Source organism: Alnus glutinosa, chromosome 6 (genome assembly GCF_958979055.1).
Source record: "Alnus glutinosa chromosome 6, dhAlnGlut1.1, whole genome shotgun sequence".
NCBI classification, from domain to species: Eukaryota; Viridiplantae; Streptophyta; class Magnoliopsida; order Fagales; family Betulaceae; genus Alnus; species Alnus glutinosa.
Window position 1 is genome coordinate 12412707 of NC_084891.1, and position 16466 is coordinate 12429172.

The following is a 16466-nucleotide window of genomic DNA, read 5'->3' on the forward strand; positions in this document are numbered from 1 at the left end:
CTTTCCTTATGGAGGACATCGTCCGAACTGGATCACACATCGTCCGGACGGATGCACTTGAATGCTGGATTCTTCTCGAACTCTGAAGAGCATTCGGATGATTTTCCATTACGTACAGACGGATGCAGCCTTGAACTGTTTGAAACTTTTAGACACTGATGGGCATCCAGACGAAAAGTTCTCGTCGTCCAGACGGATGATGCTTTGACAGACGAGTGTCCGGATGGAATACCACGTCGTCTGGACGGATGTTGCTGACTGATGAGCGTCCGGACTGAATACCACGTTGTCAGATGGCTGACATGGAACCGAAATTAACTTCCTTAAAAACTTCATAGAATCTTCTTGAAGAACATAGCTGAAGAGTAGACTCTGGATAAAGCAGCATCCCTGTGAAAGCAACAACATTACATAGAAGTGATTTTGTCCAACAAAATATAGCCAACATAAAAACTAACGTTTTGTGACAAAAAGGGGAAGTAATTATTTTTATTTTTTTGTTTTGGACCGGGAGTGTATTTTTTAAAAGGTCAAGTGTTTTCGTCCAAGAATGGCCAAAGGGGGTGTTTAAGGGTTTGTAATTGGCTGCATTCTGATGCTTTTTATCAGGGTTCCATTATTTTCAGAGTCTTCGTATTCAGAGATATGTTTCTAAAAGATTCTGCACAGATTCCAAGTCAGAGAATTCGGATCCCTTGCATCCGTCCGGACGATGTGATATTCCATCCAGACGCTCAACTGTGCAAGCATCATCTGTCCGGACTACGAGAACTTTCCATCCAAACCTTCCTCTGTGTCGAGAACCTTCAAATTGTTCCATCTTGCATCCTTCTGGACGTCTCAGCAACATGGCTGGATGCCTTTCAATGTTCGACAAGTTGAACGATTTCTTTCCAAAATACAGATATGGAAGACAACTACAACCGTCCAGACAATGTGTGTTCTTGTCTGGATGCTCTCCTTCATAAGGCAAGTCGTGCATAGAAAGTTCAACTGTCCGGACATCAGTCTTTGTGGTTCGGACGCTCAAGCTTCATATATGGAAATTGCGTGTATTAGTTCAACCATCCGGACGTTAGCCTTCATGGTCTGGACGCTCAAAGCCTTGATATGGAAATTGCGTGCAACTAAAGTGAAACTGTCTAGACGCTAAGGCAACACCATCCAGATGCGACTCTATTTAGGAAAGAATTTCAAGCGAATTTGGAAAGCCACAGTTGTCCGTCCGGACACCCTCAGCTACAGTTCGGACGCAGCGTAGGAAAGTCGAATCAGACTCGATTAGATTCTTGTACACTATAAATAGAGGTCCCTAGGCTTGTTATTTGTAAGAATTCGGTAGTGAATTCGGTAGAAGCATATAGAGTTTATTGTAAGAGTTATTGTGCTGAAGCATCCTCGCTCAAAGCCGTTGCCAAGTGTTGTTGCTGTGCTGAACTGAAGTCTATCATAGGGGTTGGCCCTAAGGTAAATGATTCTATTAAAGACCCCTTCAAATAGGTGATTTGGTTGGGAAGCGTTTGTGTTGGGTTACATGTCAGAGTGCTAGATACGATCGCTACATCGGGTAGTGAGTATTACTGTCTATGTACTAACTTTATCTTCTGAATAGTGGATATCCTGGGCTTGGCTGCCCCGGAGTGGTTTTTCTCTTAATTGAGTTTCCACTTCGTCAACAAAGTATCTGTCTCTTTATTTTCTGCATTATTATATTTCGTTGCACACTATTGCACACACTTGTTAAATTAGAAGTCCAATAATTTTCACTCCTATTCTAAATAGAATAAGTAAAAGTCTTTTCTTTTTCTGAAATTTCAATCCAAGTAGGAAAAGGATTCCAAATTCGTACAAATTTGTGATTCTTTATTGCGGGGCGATTTTGGCATAGTAGACATCTGAAATAGGAAAAATCTAGTTCTGCATATTTGTTCCATTTTTTATTAGCTTTCTAACTCCACTAATTTTGTCTCAATCCGATACTTGAGCCAAAAGTTATAATTAAATTACTGAGACATGCTCATTCTGGATTCTTTCCAAAAATAACGAATTTTTGCCGACTTCTCTTTTCTTAAATTCAAAATTGATTTGGAGTTGAATCTTTCCAAAAGTGAGTTTGCCGACTTCGCTATAATCTCGGAATTTGATGAATTTTCTTTCAAAACTTGTAAAATACAAGAAAACACAAAAACAACACAAAACATCAAAGTATAACAAAACTAAGAGCTTAACATATGTAAACTAAAGGGGCTTGAATGTGTAACATTCAACACTTATCACACCCCCAAACTTACATATTGCTAGTCCCTTAGCAATACAAAACTGAAAATAAAAGGAAAACTAAAACAATAACTACTCTACCTCCTCTATCGTTGGAAATACGATTGCATTTAGTGTATGCAATAAGCCTTTTAAACCCCTAGGACTCCTGAGTGGACGAGTGAAGTCTCGTGAGGGTTTGCCAGGAATGATACCCACAAACATTATTCAAAATTCATGTTTATTCCAAAGAGTTAAGTGTCACCAAAATTATGATTCTCATTCATTAGCAAGCTTAGAAAGATAAACTCCATCTTCAATATAAAATATGTTAGTTTTTGTGTTGGCTGCATTCTGTTGGACAAAATCACTTCTATGTAATGTTGCTACTTACAAGGATGCTGCTTTATCTAGAGTCTACTCTTCAGCTATGGTCTTCAAGAAGATTCTGTGAAGTTTTCAAGGAAGTTTATTTCAGTTCCCTGTCAGTCGTCCGGACGACGTGGTATTCTGTCCAGACGCTCATCAGTCAACAACATCCGTCCGGACGACGTGATATTCCGTCCGGACGCTCATCTGTCAAAGTATCATCCGTCCGGACGACGAGATCTTTCCGTCTAGACGCCCATCAATGTCTAGAAGCTTCGAACAGTTCAAGGTTGCATCCGTCCAGACGTAATGGCAAATCGTCCAGACGCTCTTTAGAGTTCGAGAAGATCCCAGTGTTCCAGTGCATCCGTCCGGACGCCATTCAGTGTTTGACAAGCATTAGGGTTTCTGCCTCAAGACACAGTTATGGGAAGACAGCTACTACCGTCTGAACGATGTCCTCCATAAGGCATGTCGTGCACTCTAAGTTCAATCGTCCGAACGTCAGTCTTTATGGTCCGGACGATCAAGCTTCAAATATCGAAATTACGTGCACCAGTTCAACCGTCTGGACATCAGCCTTTAGGGTCCGGACACTCAACGCCTTATTATGGTAATTACGTGCAGCCGAAGTGCAACCGTCCGGACGCTAGGGTAACACCGTTCGGATTCGGCCTTGTTATGGAAGCTTTCAGCGCTATTTTGAAAGGCGGTTGCAGTTGACCGTCCGGACGCTCGGTCAAGCTGTCCGTACACAATCGGGTATTTTGGTCATAATGTTTTACTCAAATATCGGATTGGGACGAAATTGGCGTCGTTGGAAAGCTAAGACAAAGTTATGTAAATTAAACATCCAGATGGCCATTAATAGCTTCCGGACGGCCTCTGTCTGGATGGAAACATTTGCCCATCCGGACGGCCCTACGGAAAATTCCAGAATTACTTTTCGAACAAGGAAAACGTTGCCCGTCCGGACGCGCGTGCCACAGAATCCGTTTTGGACTAGATTTTGGGTTTCCAAAGCCTATAAATAGGAGGCTTGAGACATGCTTTCAACACAGAATTCGGTGGTGAATTCTCTATAGCTGAGAGAGGGTGTTTAGGGAGATATTGAAGATCTGCTAGCTCTCTAGCTCTTGTCAAGTGTGTGATTTGATCAGCTGTGAAGTCTATCTTATGGGTTGGCCCTAAGGTAAAGGATTCCATCGAAGACCCCTTCAGGTAGGAGACCTGGTTGGGTTACACGTTAGAGAGCAAGGTACGACCACTGCATCAGGAGTATGTGAGTGTTACTATCTTGTATCTAGTCTTGTCTTCTGAATAGTGGATATCCTGGGTTTGGCTGCCCCGGGGTAGTTTTTCTCATCTTGAGTTTCCACTTCGTCAACAAAATATTTGTCTCCTTTAATTCCGCATTTAATATTTTGTTGCACACTGTTCACACACACTTGTTTAAATTAGAAGTCCATTTAATTTTTCAATTGGTATCAAAGCGGGTACACTCTGTTTAAGGTTTATTTCCTGAGTGTGATCCTCATCTCTTGTGACTTCTATTTTTTTGATTACACCTTTTATCATGGATTTCTCTCAGTCATCTGAAGAAAATTATGATATTGAGCTCTCTAAAGTTTTTGCAAAATTCGATAAACTTATTTCTCCAAAAGAGCTCAAAAATGTGAAGCAAGAAAAAGAGTCTTTGATTGTTCAGTTGTCTGAATCACATGCTTTGATTGACTTTTTGAAATATGAGAATACCATGCTCTTTGACATTATTGATAAACTTGAGAATAAATTAAAAGAATCTAAAGATCTCTTGAAAAAAATTCTCTAGTGATAATTTGAAAAGCATGTTTTGTATTCATTCAGATGTTCCTAACAAGCCTGGTTTAATTGTTGATGATTTGAGTGCTTCTACTTCACATGCTTCTAATTCTGAATTAGATTCCACTATTATTAAGCCTGTGATGGTAGACACTGCTTATTTGGATTATTCTTGCTTGAATAATTGTATGATGCCCAAGCCCAAGGAATCAGGAACACAAGGTAAGTTTGTTCCTACTTGTCATAATTGTGAAAAAATTGGTCATATGAGACCAAATTGTTATTTGTTGAAATACCACAGGCCTTGGATTAAGCAGGATGCTATGAGGAAAAGTGAAGTTGATGATTCTTCCTCACCAAAATATGTCCCTCCGCATAGGAGACATATAAAAGGTAAGGGCAATGTTATTTGTAAGAATGCTAACCATAATTTTGCAAAGAATGTCAAGATGCATTCAAACAAAAGAAGCTTGCCCACCTGTCATCACTGCGGCATCACCGGTCACATCCGATCCAAATGTCCACAGCTCCAGAAGTTGAAGGTTCAGAGGAAGCTGCCAACAAGAGCCACATCAGGCACTCTACCTCCTACGGCACTTCAGGCTTCACGGCATCAGCAGCAGTTTGTTCCTGTCTATCAGAGTGGCAAATGAAAGAAGAACAAACCAAGGCGCTACAAGTGAAAGCCGCAGAAGCCCAATGGCAGCCATGGCTATGAAGGGTTGCTGAGCCTAATACAAGGTATGCTAAGGAGTATGGCCAACATGGACATGACCCGCAAACCATCTCCTCGGTTGAAGCAGGTATGGGTCAAGAAGGATGAGACCATTCACCCCATGAGGGGGAATGAACGCACCTAGCAGGAGAAGGTGTTCATGCCTAGGATTCGGTTCCTAATCCTAAGGCATTAGGTTTGATTGCTTGCACTTTTACCTGTTCACACACACTTGTTTAAATTAGAAGTCCATTTAATTTTTCAAAATAGAATTCCAAAGTCTAACAACTTACAAATGACAAGCTGAGGCATCACAAGTTCAATTCAATGTAAGGTGAACTAACAAATAATCATGAGGCTTCAAATTAATTCCAATGTCCAATGACTGGTTTGTTTGGATAAAGAAATGAATTTTGATTCTTTTTGAGTTTTTTTTCAAAACCCAGCAACCCGCACTTAACCCGCATTTTACCCGAGTAAAAGCCTAAATTCCATGATTTTTCATACCGTTTCTCAATTCCAATGCCCATTAAACTGGACGCCACTCTAGGACCTGCTGGACCCACACGTACAGGCCATCATGCTGCAGGTTGGTCTTTGGTGTAATTGGTAAACACCCTCCTTGTAACTATGCCCCATTAATATCCATTAGATGAATGCCTTGTAGATTAGATCTAATCTGTGCCGTCAATTCCCTATGTACCCGTACTTGCACGCCCTCACCCAATCACTCTCACTTTGTCTCTTGGACCAAGGTTTGAACGAAAAAAAAAAAGGGGGTAGTCAGACGCGTGAAGGTAGCAGATTGGACTAGGTGTAAAATATTTACACCATATTTCTAGGTTTGCGTGATTACTAACCCTTGGATTCATATAACAATGGCAGAGATATCATCTGAAACGTCTAATTTTTATGCAATCCGTCTGAGTGCCACACCCTATAACTCCCCATTTCAAAGGGAAACGTGTAGAAGCATTTGTCTTCAGCTTCTCTACCCCCAATGCATCAGATGCCATTATGGCTTCGATTAATTCACGATGGGCCACATGTTTTTACTAATTTCTTAACCTGTAACGCCCCGCTTTTTACAAAAAGGCGTAGGTGAAATTTTTTTTCACGTGACGTTACTACAACATCTTTAGAGTTAAGATTTGGCAGCGGAATAAAAAGGGTATCCAACTGGTTTGGAATGAATAACACGACAGAGCTTCTAACTGAAATACTTCTAGACATTCGTAAAGAAAATGTTTAGACAAATACATGTAAACATGTGTCAATAGTGACACAGGAGAATACATGGAAATTATTAGCAATCTTGTCAACATATAATGTTATAAACACAGAAAACTATAAACAAAATGCGAACTATATGTCCTTAGCTTTAAGACCTCTTGAGCTCTAATCCTTGTCTATAAACCTGCATCATTATACATATATATAGAAACAAAAACACCAAAACACTAAAGTGAGTCCACTTTTTCCAATAATAATATGAATGCTGATTTATTTATAGAATGCAACACAATGTAATATAGCTTCATGATCATAAGTATACGCAATTCATGTTCTGCAGTCATGAAGTGAATATAAATATAATAATAAAGCAATGGTATGACAGTTTTAAGTGTAGAGTTTTAGGTATTTCACTTTTTCCACTACTCTATCGGCCTTGGCACGGTTAGCGTGTTATTTGAAACCTTGGTTTCCTCACTTAACTTTTAATTATATTCTTTGGGAGCCTTGGATCTTGGAAACCTTAGTTTCCCTGGTGACCTTGGTACACCAGTTTTTGTATTTATTATTCTTTTCAGGTACCTCCTCATTCACTTAGAACCTTGGAACTCGTGTGAAGCCTCACGTACCCACTGTGGATCTTGATCCAACAGCTTGTTATTAGACAGGTTATTAAAAATAATAAAATATGCAAAACCACATGCACAAACAAGTAAATAAAATAGTAAACATAATATTATAGGAAAAGTCAACTAGCTTCGTTCTCAGTAAGTATAGAGATACTTACAGCCTTTTGGTGCAGTTCTCATAATAGCTTATTCTCTGCAATAAATATATATTTATATACAAAGTGTTAACATCATTACTTGTAAATATTAATTATAGGCTTATCTTCGTACCTAATCTTTTTAGTTTGGAAAGCCACTTAACATAATATGTTTGTCTTGACGTTAATTCCCAATATCAAAACTCTTTCTCAAGAAATTATCAATTTTCCATATCATTTCACATATTATTTAAACACCCAATATCGGTTGAAATTACAAACATAATATACTTTAATAAGACAATTACCAAAATACGCAATTCTAGACTTAACCAAATCACCCAATATTCACAATACCATTGTAACAGACTAGTCAAGACCCAAAATCACAAACACACAACCACAATCAGTTCAAAACAGAAATTCAATCTCAATGCTCCATAAAATATCCCATCCGACCAACTTCAAAGCTACAACTTAGTCAACATCCAACCACAAACCCGTAAATACCCAAAATCAATTCCTAAATCCATCACCACCGGAATACCCAAAGATTAACAACCAAAAACACTACATCACACGGCCAACCTCCCCAACATCACAGTATTCGGCCGATCAAAGGAAAAACAGGGGAATTAGCTCAACTTGACAAAAGTCCATAAATCATCAACTTCCAATTTATCTTTCAATTTCGCTAAATTACAAGAAATGACTAGAATTTACCTTTGGGGATTTTTTAGAAAAATCCACATGGAAAACGTTGAAATGGGTCATGGAATGCAAAGCCGGAAATCGCCACTGGAAGTCGCCGGATTTTTGGACAGAACCACCAGAAATCGCCCCCAGCACAACTGGCCAATGATCCACCGGAAGTCACGCCTCTGCTTGCAAGAAATCGGGTCTGGGTTCGTCGGAGGGTCGGGTTTCTTTCTGGTTCTGGGTTTCACTCTCGGCTCCTCCCTCTAACGCTCTCTCAATCTCTTATTCTCTCTCTCACGATCTCTCCCTCTCTTCTCTGATCTCTCTGTCTCAGTCGGCTTCTCTCTCTCTTTGGTCTCTCGATCTCAGAAAAGAAGAACAGAAAAGAAGGAGAAGAAAGAAGAAGAAAGAAGGGAAAGAAGAAAGAACAATAAAGGGGAAAAAGGATCGGGTCTTTCCTTTCTCTGGCTCTAGTCTCTACCTTTCATCTCTCTCTCTCCCTGATCCTCCCTTCTCCCCAACGATCATCTCCTTATCGGAGACTCGGATGGAGAAGATAAGGAATGAGTAAAGAGAAGAAGGAGAAAGGAAGAAGAAATAAAGAGAGAAAAGAAGGAAAACTCAGTGAATTAAACTGAGCGGTGCAAATTTGGTTGAAAGAGAAGTGGGTTTAATTTATAGAGGTAATAAACTTTGGTTAATTTTTACTGCAGTTAAATTAATCTGAGTTAAAAGTAAAATATCGGATTAACTCATGGTTAAATTTACCTTAGTTAACCTTAAAAATATCTAGTTAGGTTAACTTGAGTTAATCTTTAATATATATATATAGTTAACTCTTGGTTAGTTTTTATCTAGTTAAATTAATTAGAATTACTTTTTAATAAAACTAATCATTAATAATCATGAGTATCTTTATATAAAATCTTTTTCCTTTAATAACTCATTAGGTATAATTCTAAACCTGTTTTAAGTCCAGTTTGTTTTATAAATAATGTTAATTTTTGAATAACATTATTACACTAATACTATTATTATACTAAATAATATTAGATCAAAATAATATCTTGTACAATAAATATTTCAAATTAATATTATATATCAATGATATTATTTCACAAAATATTCTCGTATAATAATATTAGAGATATTATTATTCCAACCAATTTACTAAATATTTAGGTTTTGGAACAAATGGCACATAAAGATGCAATTATCAGAATAATGTCGATCGAGCGATTTTAAAGTCGATCGAGCGAATCAATTGATAGGTCGATCAAGCGATAGATATTGTCGATCGAGCGATGATAGAGAAATAAGTCGATCGATCGGCAGAAGTGGTCGATTGAGCGATTGATCACCTCGGGTCTTAAATTCTATTTAAAGCGTCCTGTCTTAAAATCTGGGGTATTACATAACCTTTAGATCAATCTGATGATTTCCATACCCGAAGCTCCATTCGTCTTCCCAAAAATAGACAATCCTCATTTTACTTCCCCTCCTACACTGTGCGAGGACAACTCTCCTCAATGGCTTACCAGGTAGCAGCGTGACAGGGTTCTTTCCAGGCATCCATCACCTCCTTACAGCCGTTTTCCTCACAAAGTGCAATATTCTGCATATCTTCCCCATCAGATCTTGAAAAAGATTTTGATATCGGTATGTATTTTTTTTAAGTTTTTTCCTTCAATGGCTTTTACTTCTTATTACTGACCTCAACCTACTGATTTTGGGGTAGTGTGTTTTGAGTATCCTGAGCCTGATTTGAGGTTGACTTGTGGCTGATTTGAGGCCTCACACAGTGCCGTGCACTGCCTATAACTTCGAGCATTGGAAAGGCAGAACCCATCCATGACATCGGAGAATGCTCTTCACTCGGAATCACCTTCTTCATCCAGTGGTTCCAACTCCTCGTGGTACCCAGTTCCTCCGGTGAAGCCAGTCCACGTGGTCAGTCCGAGAACACGATCTTGGAGGGTTAGTTTTATAAATTTGAGATTTGTATGTTGTTCCTTTTTTTTTTATTAGTTGTTTGTAATCTTGCCCAAGAACACTGCCAATGAGTTTTAATGGACTGTTATTGGGTTTTTATTATCATGGTCTATTTATTCCTTTACAATTATTTCCGTTTGAATGTTTTTCCTTTTTGTAATTTCCGTTTGAATGTTGTATTGAATGGTGTTCTTTCCACTGATTATGCAATGTATGTATTTATCTTGAGCTCATTTTCGTCGAGTTGTTCCCGCAAATCTTTATGTGGTATTGTCTTTTTTCTTCAATTATGTTTTTTTTCCTTTTTTTTTTTTTTTTTTATATATATATATTTTTTTGTCACCTAATAAATTATGTTGGTTCTGCAAAATAATTTTTATTTATCAATTTTTAATGGAAGAAAGAATTGGGTCGATTTATTAATAACAAATATTTCACAACAAGATGGAAAACGGGAACGGAAAAAAAATTGGCTCTTTTTTTAGGTTTTGGAAATGCAACAACAATCTGCCCAAAATTGTTTTACAAAATTTTGTAATTTTATTAAAAAAACAATACTGGTTTTCTATTAAATCTGAAAAATATATAATGTATTATACTATTAAATGTAGAATATGAAACTAGTTTTTGAATGAAAAAAAAAAAAAAAAAAAAAAAACAGGAGTCAATCCCGTGTATTCTTCGTGGATAGTAGAATACCACATATCATTAGTATGTAGCAGACATAGTTATTATAATTTAAAATAGAAGCAATATATTTATTTTGGATCACATTAGAGACATGCTTTTATAAATATACTTTTTTCCAATTTTATTATATTATGAAAATAAGCTTTACCCGGATGAAGATTAATTTTCATTAATTTCATTAGCTTGCCAAAATAATTTTTTGATACTAGTTATATTTATTGGTCAAACCTGATCAAACAAATGGAATATATATACTATAATTTGTCGAATTCAAACAAATTTATTCGTACTGGTATATTATTCGTCCAATTTTGCGATTTCAAATAAGCATTTCATACCTCCAATTAAAATGCAGTTTCGTATGATTCCAAATCAATGGCTTTAGGCAAATGTAATTTCCTAGCGATGTGTTTTTTATAAAAATAAAAATTATTTTAAATTCAAGAACTCATGTGTCACAATGCTGGACTAATTGAATTTACATGGTGTACAACCTTATTTAACGAGAAGTGGGAAGCACAATTTCTTACGAGCGACTAGTTCTTATCATATTCGAAAGGTATTACACACAACCTTTTTCTTTATCTGTTTTATATAAATGTTTGTTCATTTATAAGTATTTGTGAATCGTTCAAAGTAAAAAGCTCATCTGCTTTTCTATTAAAAAATAAAAAAAAAAAAAAAAAAAAAAAAAAGAAAAAGTATTCCAAGTTATTAAAATACAAAGTTATTAATAAAAAAAAAAAAAAGATGTTATTTTTAATTAATAGAGTAAGGGAGTATTCTAAGTTATTAATAAAAAACTGAAAAAAAAAAAAAAAAAAAAAAAAAAAAAAAGGGTTTCTAGAGGCATGCATTTTCAGTAATAAGTAGCTACACTTAAGGATAAAGTGTAAATTTCTATATTTTATACAAAATATTGTTTTTTTTCCCTGTTTTAATTAAAATATAAATTTCGGTTATGTTAAAACATGTGCCTTTAATAGGATTTCTTTTATTAGGATTCCTTTTCACTTTTTCCCTTTTCTTTTCGATTACTTTTATTATTTTTTTAATACGTTCATGTTAGTTTATATGTTTTTAAAATATATAAAATTAAGGGTAACTTTGTCATTAGTGGGGACGTTTTTTGGTACTCTAGGGAAAAAGATTGACACAATTGGTAGTTTGGGAGATATAAAAAACGAGGTATTAGTTCGAGGGGGTTATGTAAAAATATGTGAACTTTTTCGTGCGTTTTGGTTGAAGTTTTCTCCGTAAGCCATTACTATACTTCTATAATAGCCCTACTTTTCCTTACCATACTAGAGAAAACGAGACTCAATGTCGAGTGAAAAATCAGAGAAGTGGCCACCAGAGGATGAGGACCTATTCGTCCAACTTTTAGTCGAATGTGTGCACAACGGTTCCATCATCCGAGGGACCGCGAATAAAGCATTGTGGGTGCACCTAGCCAATGCTATGAATCTGAGGGCGAGTAAAGTCTGGACTCCTAGCCAGCTATCATCGAAGTATGGAAGGTTGCGAAAAGACCACAGCGACTTTTTTGGTCTATTAAATCATAAAACTGGCTTTGGCTGGGATCCAGTACTAAACACAGTTTCTGGGACCCTGACGCAATGGGAGCGTGCCAAGATGGTATGCTTTATTCCAAACTAGCTTGGTATGATCACTCTTATATATTATTTGGGGAATAATAATTTCTCTGGGTTTCCGTAGGTGGATCCGAAAATTTCACGCTTCAAAGCAAAAGGGTGCCGAAACTATGAGGAACTTGGGCTCATATTCGATCGGTCCACAGCAACTAGCATTCTCCGCCGGTCCTCCGCACAGTCCTCGCCTGACACCGATGAGGAAGCACATCTTATGCACCATATGCAGATAGAAGGCATACACGTGTACGATGGTGGGGTAGGTTGTAGAGGTCAACCCGAAGGTTATCCGTCACCCACATTTGTTGACCTTGGCAGTCCGCGTGATGAGGAGATTGGTGGACCTTCATTTGTTAGAGGTCGCCGTAGTGGGAAACAGCCAATGGTGGAGGATACAAGGGGTAGGGGAAATGCCCCGGCACGTGGTATCGGATTGGGCGTCAGCATGGGATCTTCAGGGAAATGATCCTTGGGTAAAAAATCCTGCAGGAAAACAAAAGCCACGGTAATTCTTTCGAAGCAGGCTATGTATGATGAGATGAGGGAGCTGGCGAAGGCAATAAGAGAATCCATACAACTGCAAACTCAGTAGGACTTGAGTTCGACGCAACAGTTCAGCACTGGCAAATCCGCACCTCTAATAAACCAGGCAATCGCCATGCTTAATGAGTTGCAGGCTGAAATTACACTCGATACTTACGTGGCTGCATCAATTGCCCTACTAGATGAAAAACTTCAAAACTTGTTTCTCCTTTGGAACAAAGAACACAGATTGCTTTGGCTATCAAAGGTCAAGCCCTTGGATTGACAATTTGAGTTAATTGGTGGAATGTGTTGTTTTATGTTAGTTTAATGTATTTTAGCTATTAGCTATGAGACAAGTTATTTTATGTTAGTTTAATGTAGTTTAGCTATTAGCTATGAGACAAGTTATTTTATGTTAGTTTAATGTATTTTAGCTATTACCTATGAGACAAGTTATTTTATATTAGTTTAATGTATTTTAGCTATTACCTATGAGACAAGTTTAATTGGTGCAATGTGTTAAACTACGTGCATATGTGACAATAATTAATTGTTGAATGTGTGTTAGATGGTATTACACCTAACCAAATTATTTTAAACTGTATTGAACTAAGTCTTTGTTAGTAGGATGGACAGATCTAACCTCCCTTTTATACCCGCGTATGAAGATAGAGATGATGAAATTGATGACGAGATTTTCTTTTTACTGAGTGCGATTGACTCATCAGACGACGATGAAAACACCAAAATGCCGCAACGCAACTTGCCATTACGAGGGGCCATGTACATAACATACATGTTGAACAGTCACCCAGTGCCGTGTTTTCATATGTTTTGTATGGAGCCACCAGATTTTATAGCTTTGTGTTTTGAGTTGAAGGAGCGCCAGTTCATAAAGAGTACAAGGAACCTTCATGTTGAGGAAAGTGTTGCTATATTTCTTTTGCTTACTGGGCACTCCCAAGGGCAACGGATCGCTGCAAATCGCTTTCAACACTCCACGAAGACAATAAATCGGCATTATAATAAGGTGTTGAGAGCACTGGGCCATCTGGCCAAGGTCTACATCAAAGTGAGACATAGGACTGGGGTGCACCCACATGTACAGGGTAATCCTAAATATCCTTGGTTCAAGGTGAGTGTTGTTCATTTATAACACATCGGCCCTATCAATGCCATTTTTAAGTTTATTTTTGTTTGAAAATTATTACAGGATTGTATTGGTGCAGTCGACGAAACACACATAAAGGCAGAGCACCAACGCCTCTTTCGTGGCCGCAAAAATGAGTGCACACATAACATTATGGCAATATGCGATTTTGATATGTTATTCACGTTCGTGTACGTTGGCTAGGAGGGAACCGCGAACGATGGTCGCATTTTTAAGGATGCTGTTACAACTGACCAAGGCTTTGAGTGGCCTACAGATGGTTAGTACGTTGAATACAATTGCGAAATTTTCTATCTATCATAGATTTTCATGCTCTTGAATAAACTTTGGGTATTTTATTTATGAAGGGCACTATTATGTGGCGGATTCTGCATACTCATGCATGCGAGGTTTCTTGCCTCCGTATAAAGGGGAGAGGTATCATCTCTCCCATTTTTGTAATAGGCCTCTGCCCCGTGGGTACAAGGAACTGTTTAATTTCAGACACTCCTCACTACGAATGATGATTGAGAACTGCTTCTCCAGATTGAAGAGGAGATGGCGTATTTTATACGATATGCCTAAGTACTTCTTGACACGTCAACCTGGCATTATAATGGCATGCTGTACACTACACAACTTCATCAGGACACGTAATCCAAATGATCAAATATTCAACGGCACTGATGCAGTAGAACCAGGGATGAGTGAGCAGCCTTATGCATATGGCAACAATGATGAGGCAGGCCCCTCACATTCAGGACAGTATGACTTCTCATCTGCAGCTAGCGATGAAATGAGAAATCTTAGAGAAGGCATTGCACATGCAATGTGGGATAATGCACATGGAAACGAAGATGGAGATAATTAAAAAAATGACTTCTATAATTTTGAAGTAATATTTTTTATAATGCCCGTGCATTTTGTTATGGTTGAGTTTGTTTTATGGTTGATAAGACTTTTCAATGTAAGACAAATATGTGAAATTGACTGATATGTATGTTGTTTGCGTGGGTCATTTGAATTACATATTTTATTATGTCAAATTGTCCACTTGTACATGAGAAGTTTGTTGTTTTATCCTGCATTACCAAGTAGATATGAACGTCAATGTGAATTGCACATGTGGTGCTGGACCCATGACACTCCTCATCTCAAGAACAGAAAGAAACTATATGAGACGCTTTTACAAGTGTCCCCTAGGCAAGGTATGAACTCATAAGCAATCACAAGTCTCAAATTGAAGCCTCATTTTTATGTCCTTTGATTCTTGACACATTTGCTGTATTTAACAATGGCAGTCTCATTCTGTTTTAATGTGTTATTGTAGAATCATCCCGGAGGTTTTTATTGGGAAGATGAGTTGATGCAAAATTTGCCAGAAGTGGTACATGATGACGATGCTGTGGGTTTACGTGAAGATGGTAGCGCGTCGGGCATGCCGTCGACCGTCGGGGGCATTATGTGATGTTGTGGTATAACAGGGGTTTGCGTCTTGTGTTTCTTAGGGATACTGTTTTTGTTTGTTGTCATGTTTGCCTAACGTGGTTTGGATTGTATTGTGAGTGGTATGTGAAACCACTGTTTATTATGCATATCTGTTGCTTCTATCGGACTCAGTTTATTGTATAATATATGCCGGATATTTCTAGATATTGCTACTTGAACTATTTTATTTTTAGTACCGTTTGTGAACTATAATGGAGCTATGCATTTGACTGGCTGCCAAACTTTGTTTGGAATTAACCTGCATGTTTTTTTTTTTTTTTTTCCTGTCCATAGATTTATGTATATTTTTTTCTTTCTTTATTTTACGTTATTATATGTGTACATTTGTCTTAGATTTATCTTATTTATGTTAGTTTAAGTTAAATGACATTAACTTTGGTTTTTAAAAATGATATTTTAAGAAAATTAATTTATAGTAAAAATAGAAGAGAAAGAGGTATGCTTCTTGGATTTTAAAAAGTAAATGAATTTCTTTTAAACGAAAAGTGCGGCATTAGTTTTAGATTGAAACAAGCAATGTACTTAAAATTAAAACCAAAAATAGTTTTATTTGGGCATAAATCCATAGAGCATTGATCTCCTAGACTTGTAGGTGAATACAAAATGATTAGGGGTAAAATGGGAAACCAAGAAATGGACAGGGAATCAACGGCATTGTTGCCATATTTTTTAAATTTTATAATTAATTTAAATTAAGTATGAAATTTTCCTTTTAAAAGTCATTTTTTAATTATTATATTTATTTCAATCATAATTCCACACTACTTTTCATAACACCAATCATTATACACAACTTTTCATACCTCTAATCATTTCCTACCATTAAAAAATAATACTTTTCAACCTCAAAAATTCAACACCCAAACACAATTTCAAAAAAAACTCTAAACTCTATTTGCCTAGAAATTCGTAAAGAGAATAAAAATTCAATTCTGATTCCAAAAATTCAATACCCAAACACACCATTAATATCTCAAAATTCACTGGGATCCCCATCAAATTGAATAACCAAGGCATAATAGCAAGAGCTTTATTCCCTCTTTTTTTTTTTTTTTTGGTCAGGCTGTGTGATGCTTAGTTCTCTTAAAC

At 37.1% G+C, this 16466-nt stretch overlaps 1 protein-coding gene across 1 annotated transcript; it reads left to right on the forward strand.

The window, feature by feature from the left end:
* Positions 1 to 13346: 13346 nt before the first annotated feature.
* On the forward strand, positions 13347 to 14739 carry LOC133871533 (uncharacterized). Its single transcript, XM_062308967.1, has 4 exons — positions 13347 to 13853; positions 13932 to 14024; positions 14073 to 14148; positions 14237 to 14739. Exons 1-4 carry the CDS (start codon positions 13347 to 13349, stop codon positions 14737 to 14739), a joined length of 1179 nt encoding a protein of 392 aa, XP_062164951.1.
* Positions 14740 to 16466: the final 1727 nt, after the last annotated feature.

Bases quoted from the DNA above. Each gene is read 5' to 3' on its own strand.
- LOC133871533 (XM_062308967.1), top strand. From the start codon at position 13,347: ATGGACAGATCTAACCTCCCTTTTATACCCGCGTATGAAGATAGAGAT. The intron at 14,025-14,072 runs GCAATATGCGAT...TACGTTGGCTAG, and splicing joins AGTGCACACATAACATTATG to GAGGGAACCGCGAACGATGG. The intron at 14,149-14,236 runs GTTAGTACGTTG...TTATTTATGAAG, and splicing joins CTTTGAGTGGCCTACAGATG to GGCACTATTATGTGGCGGAT.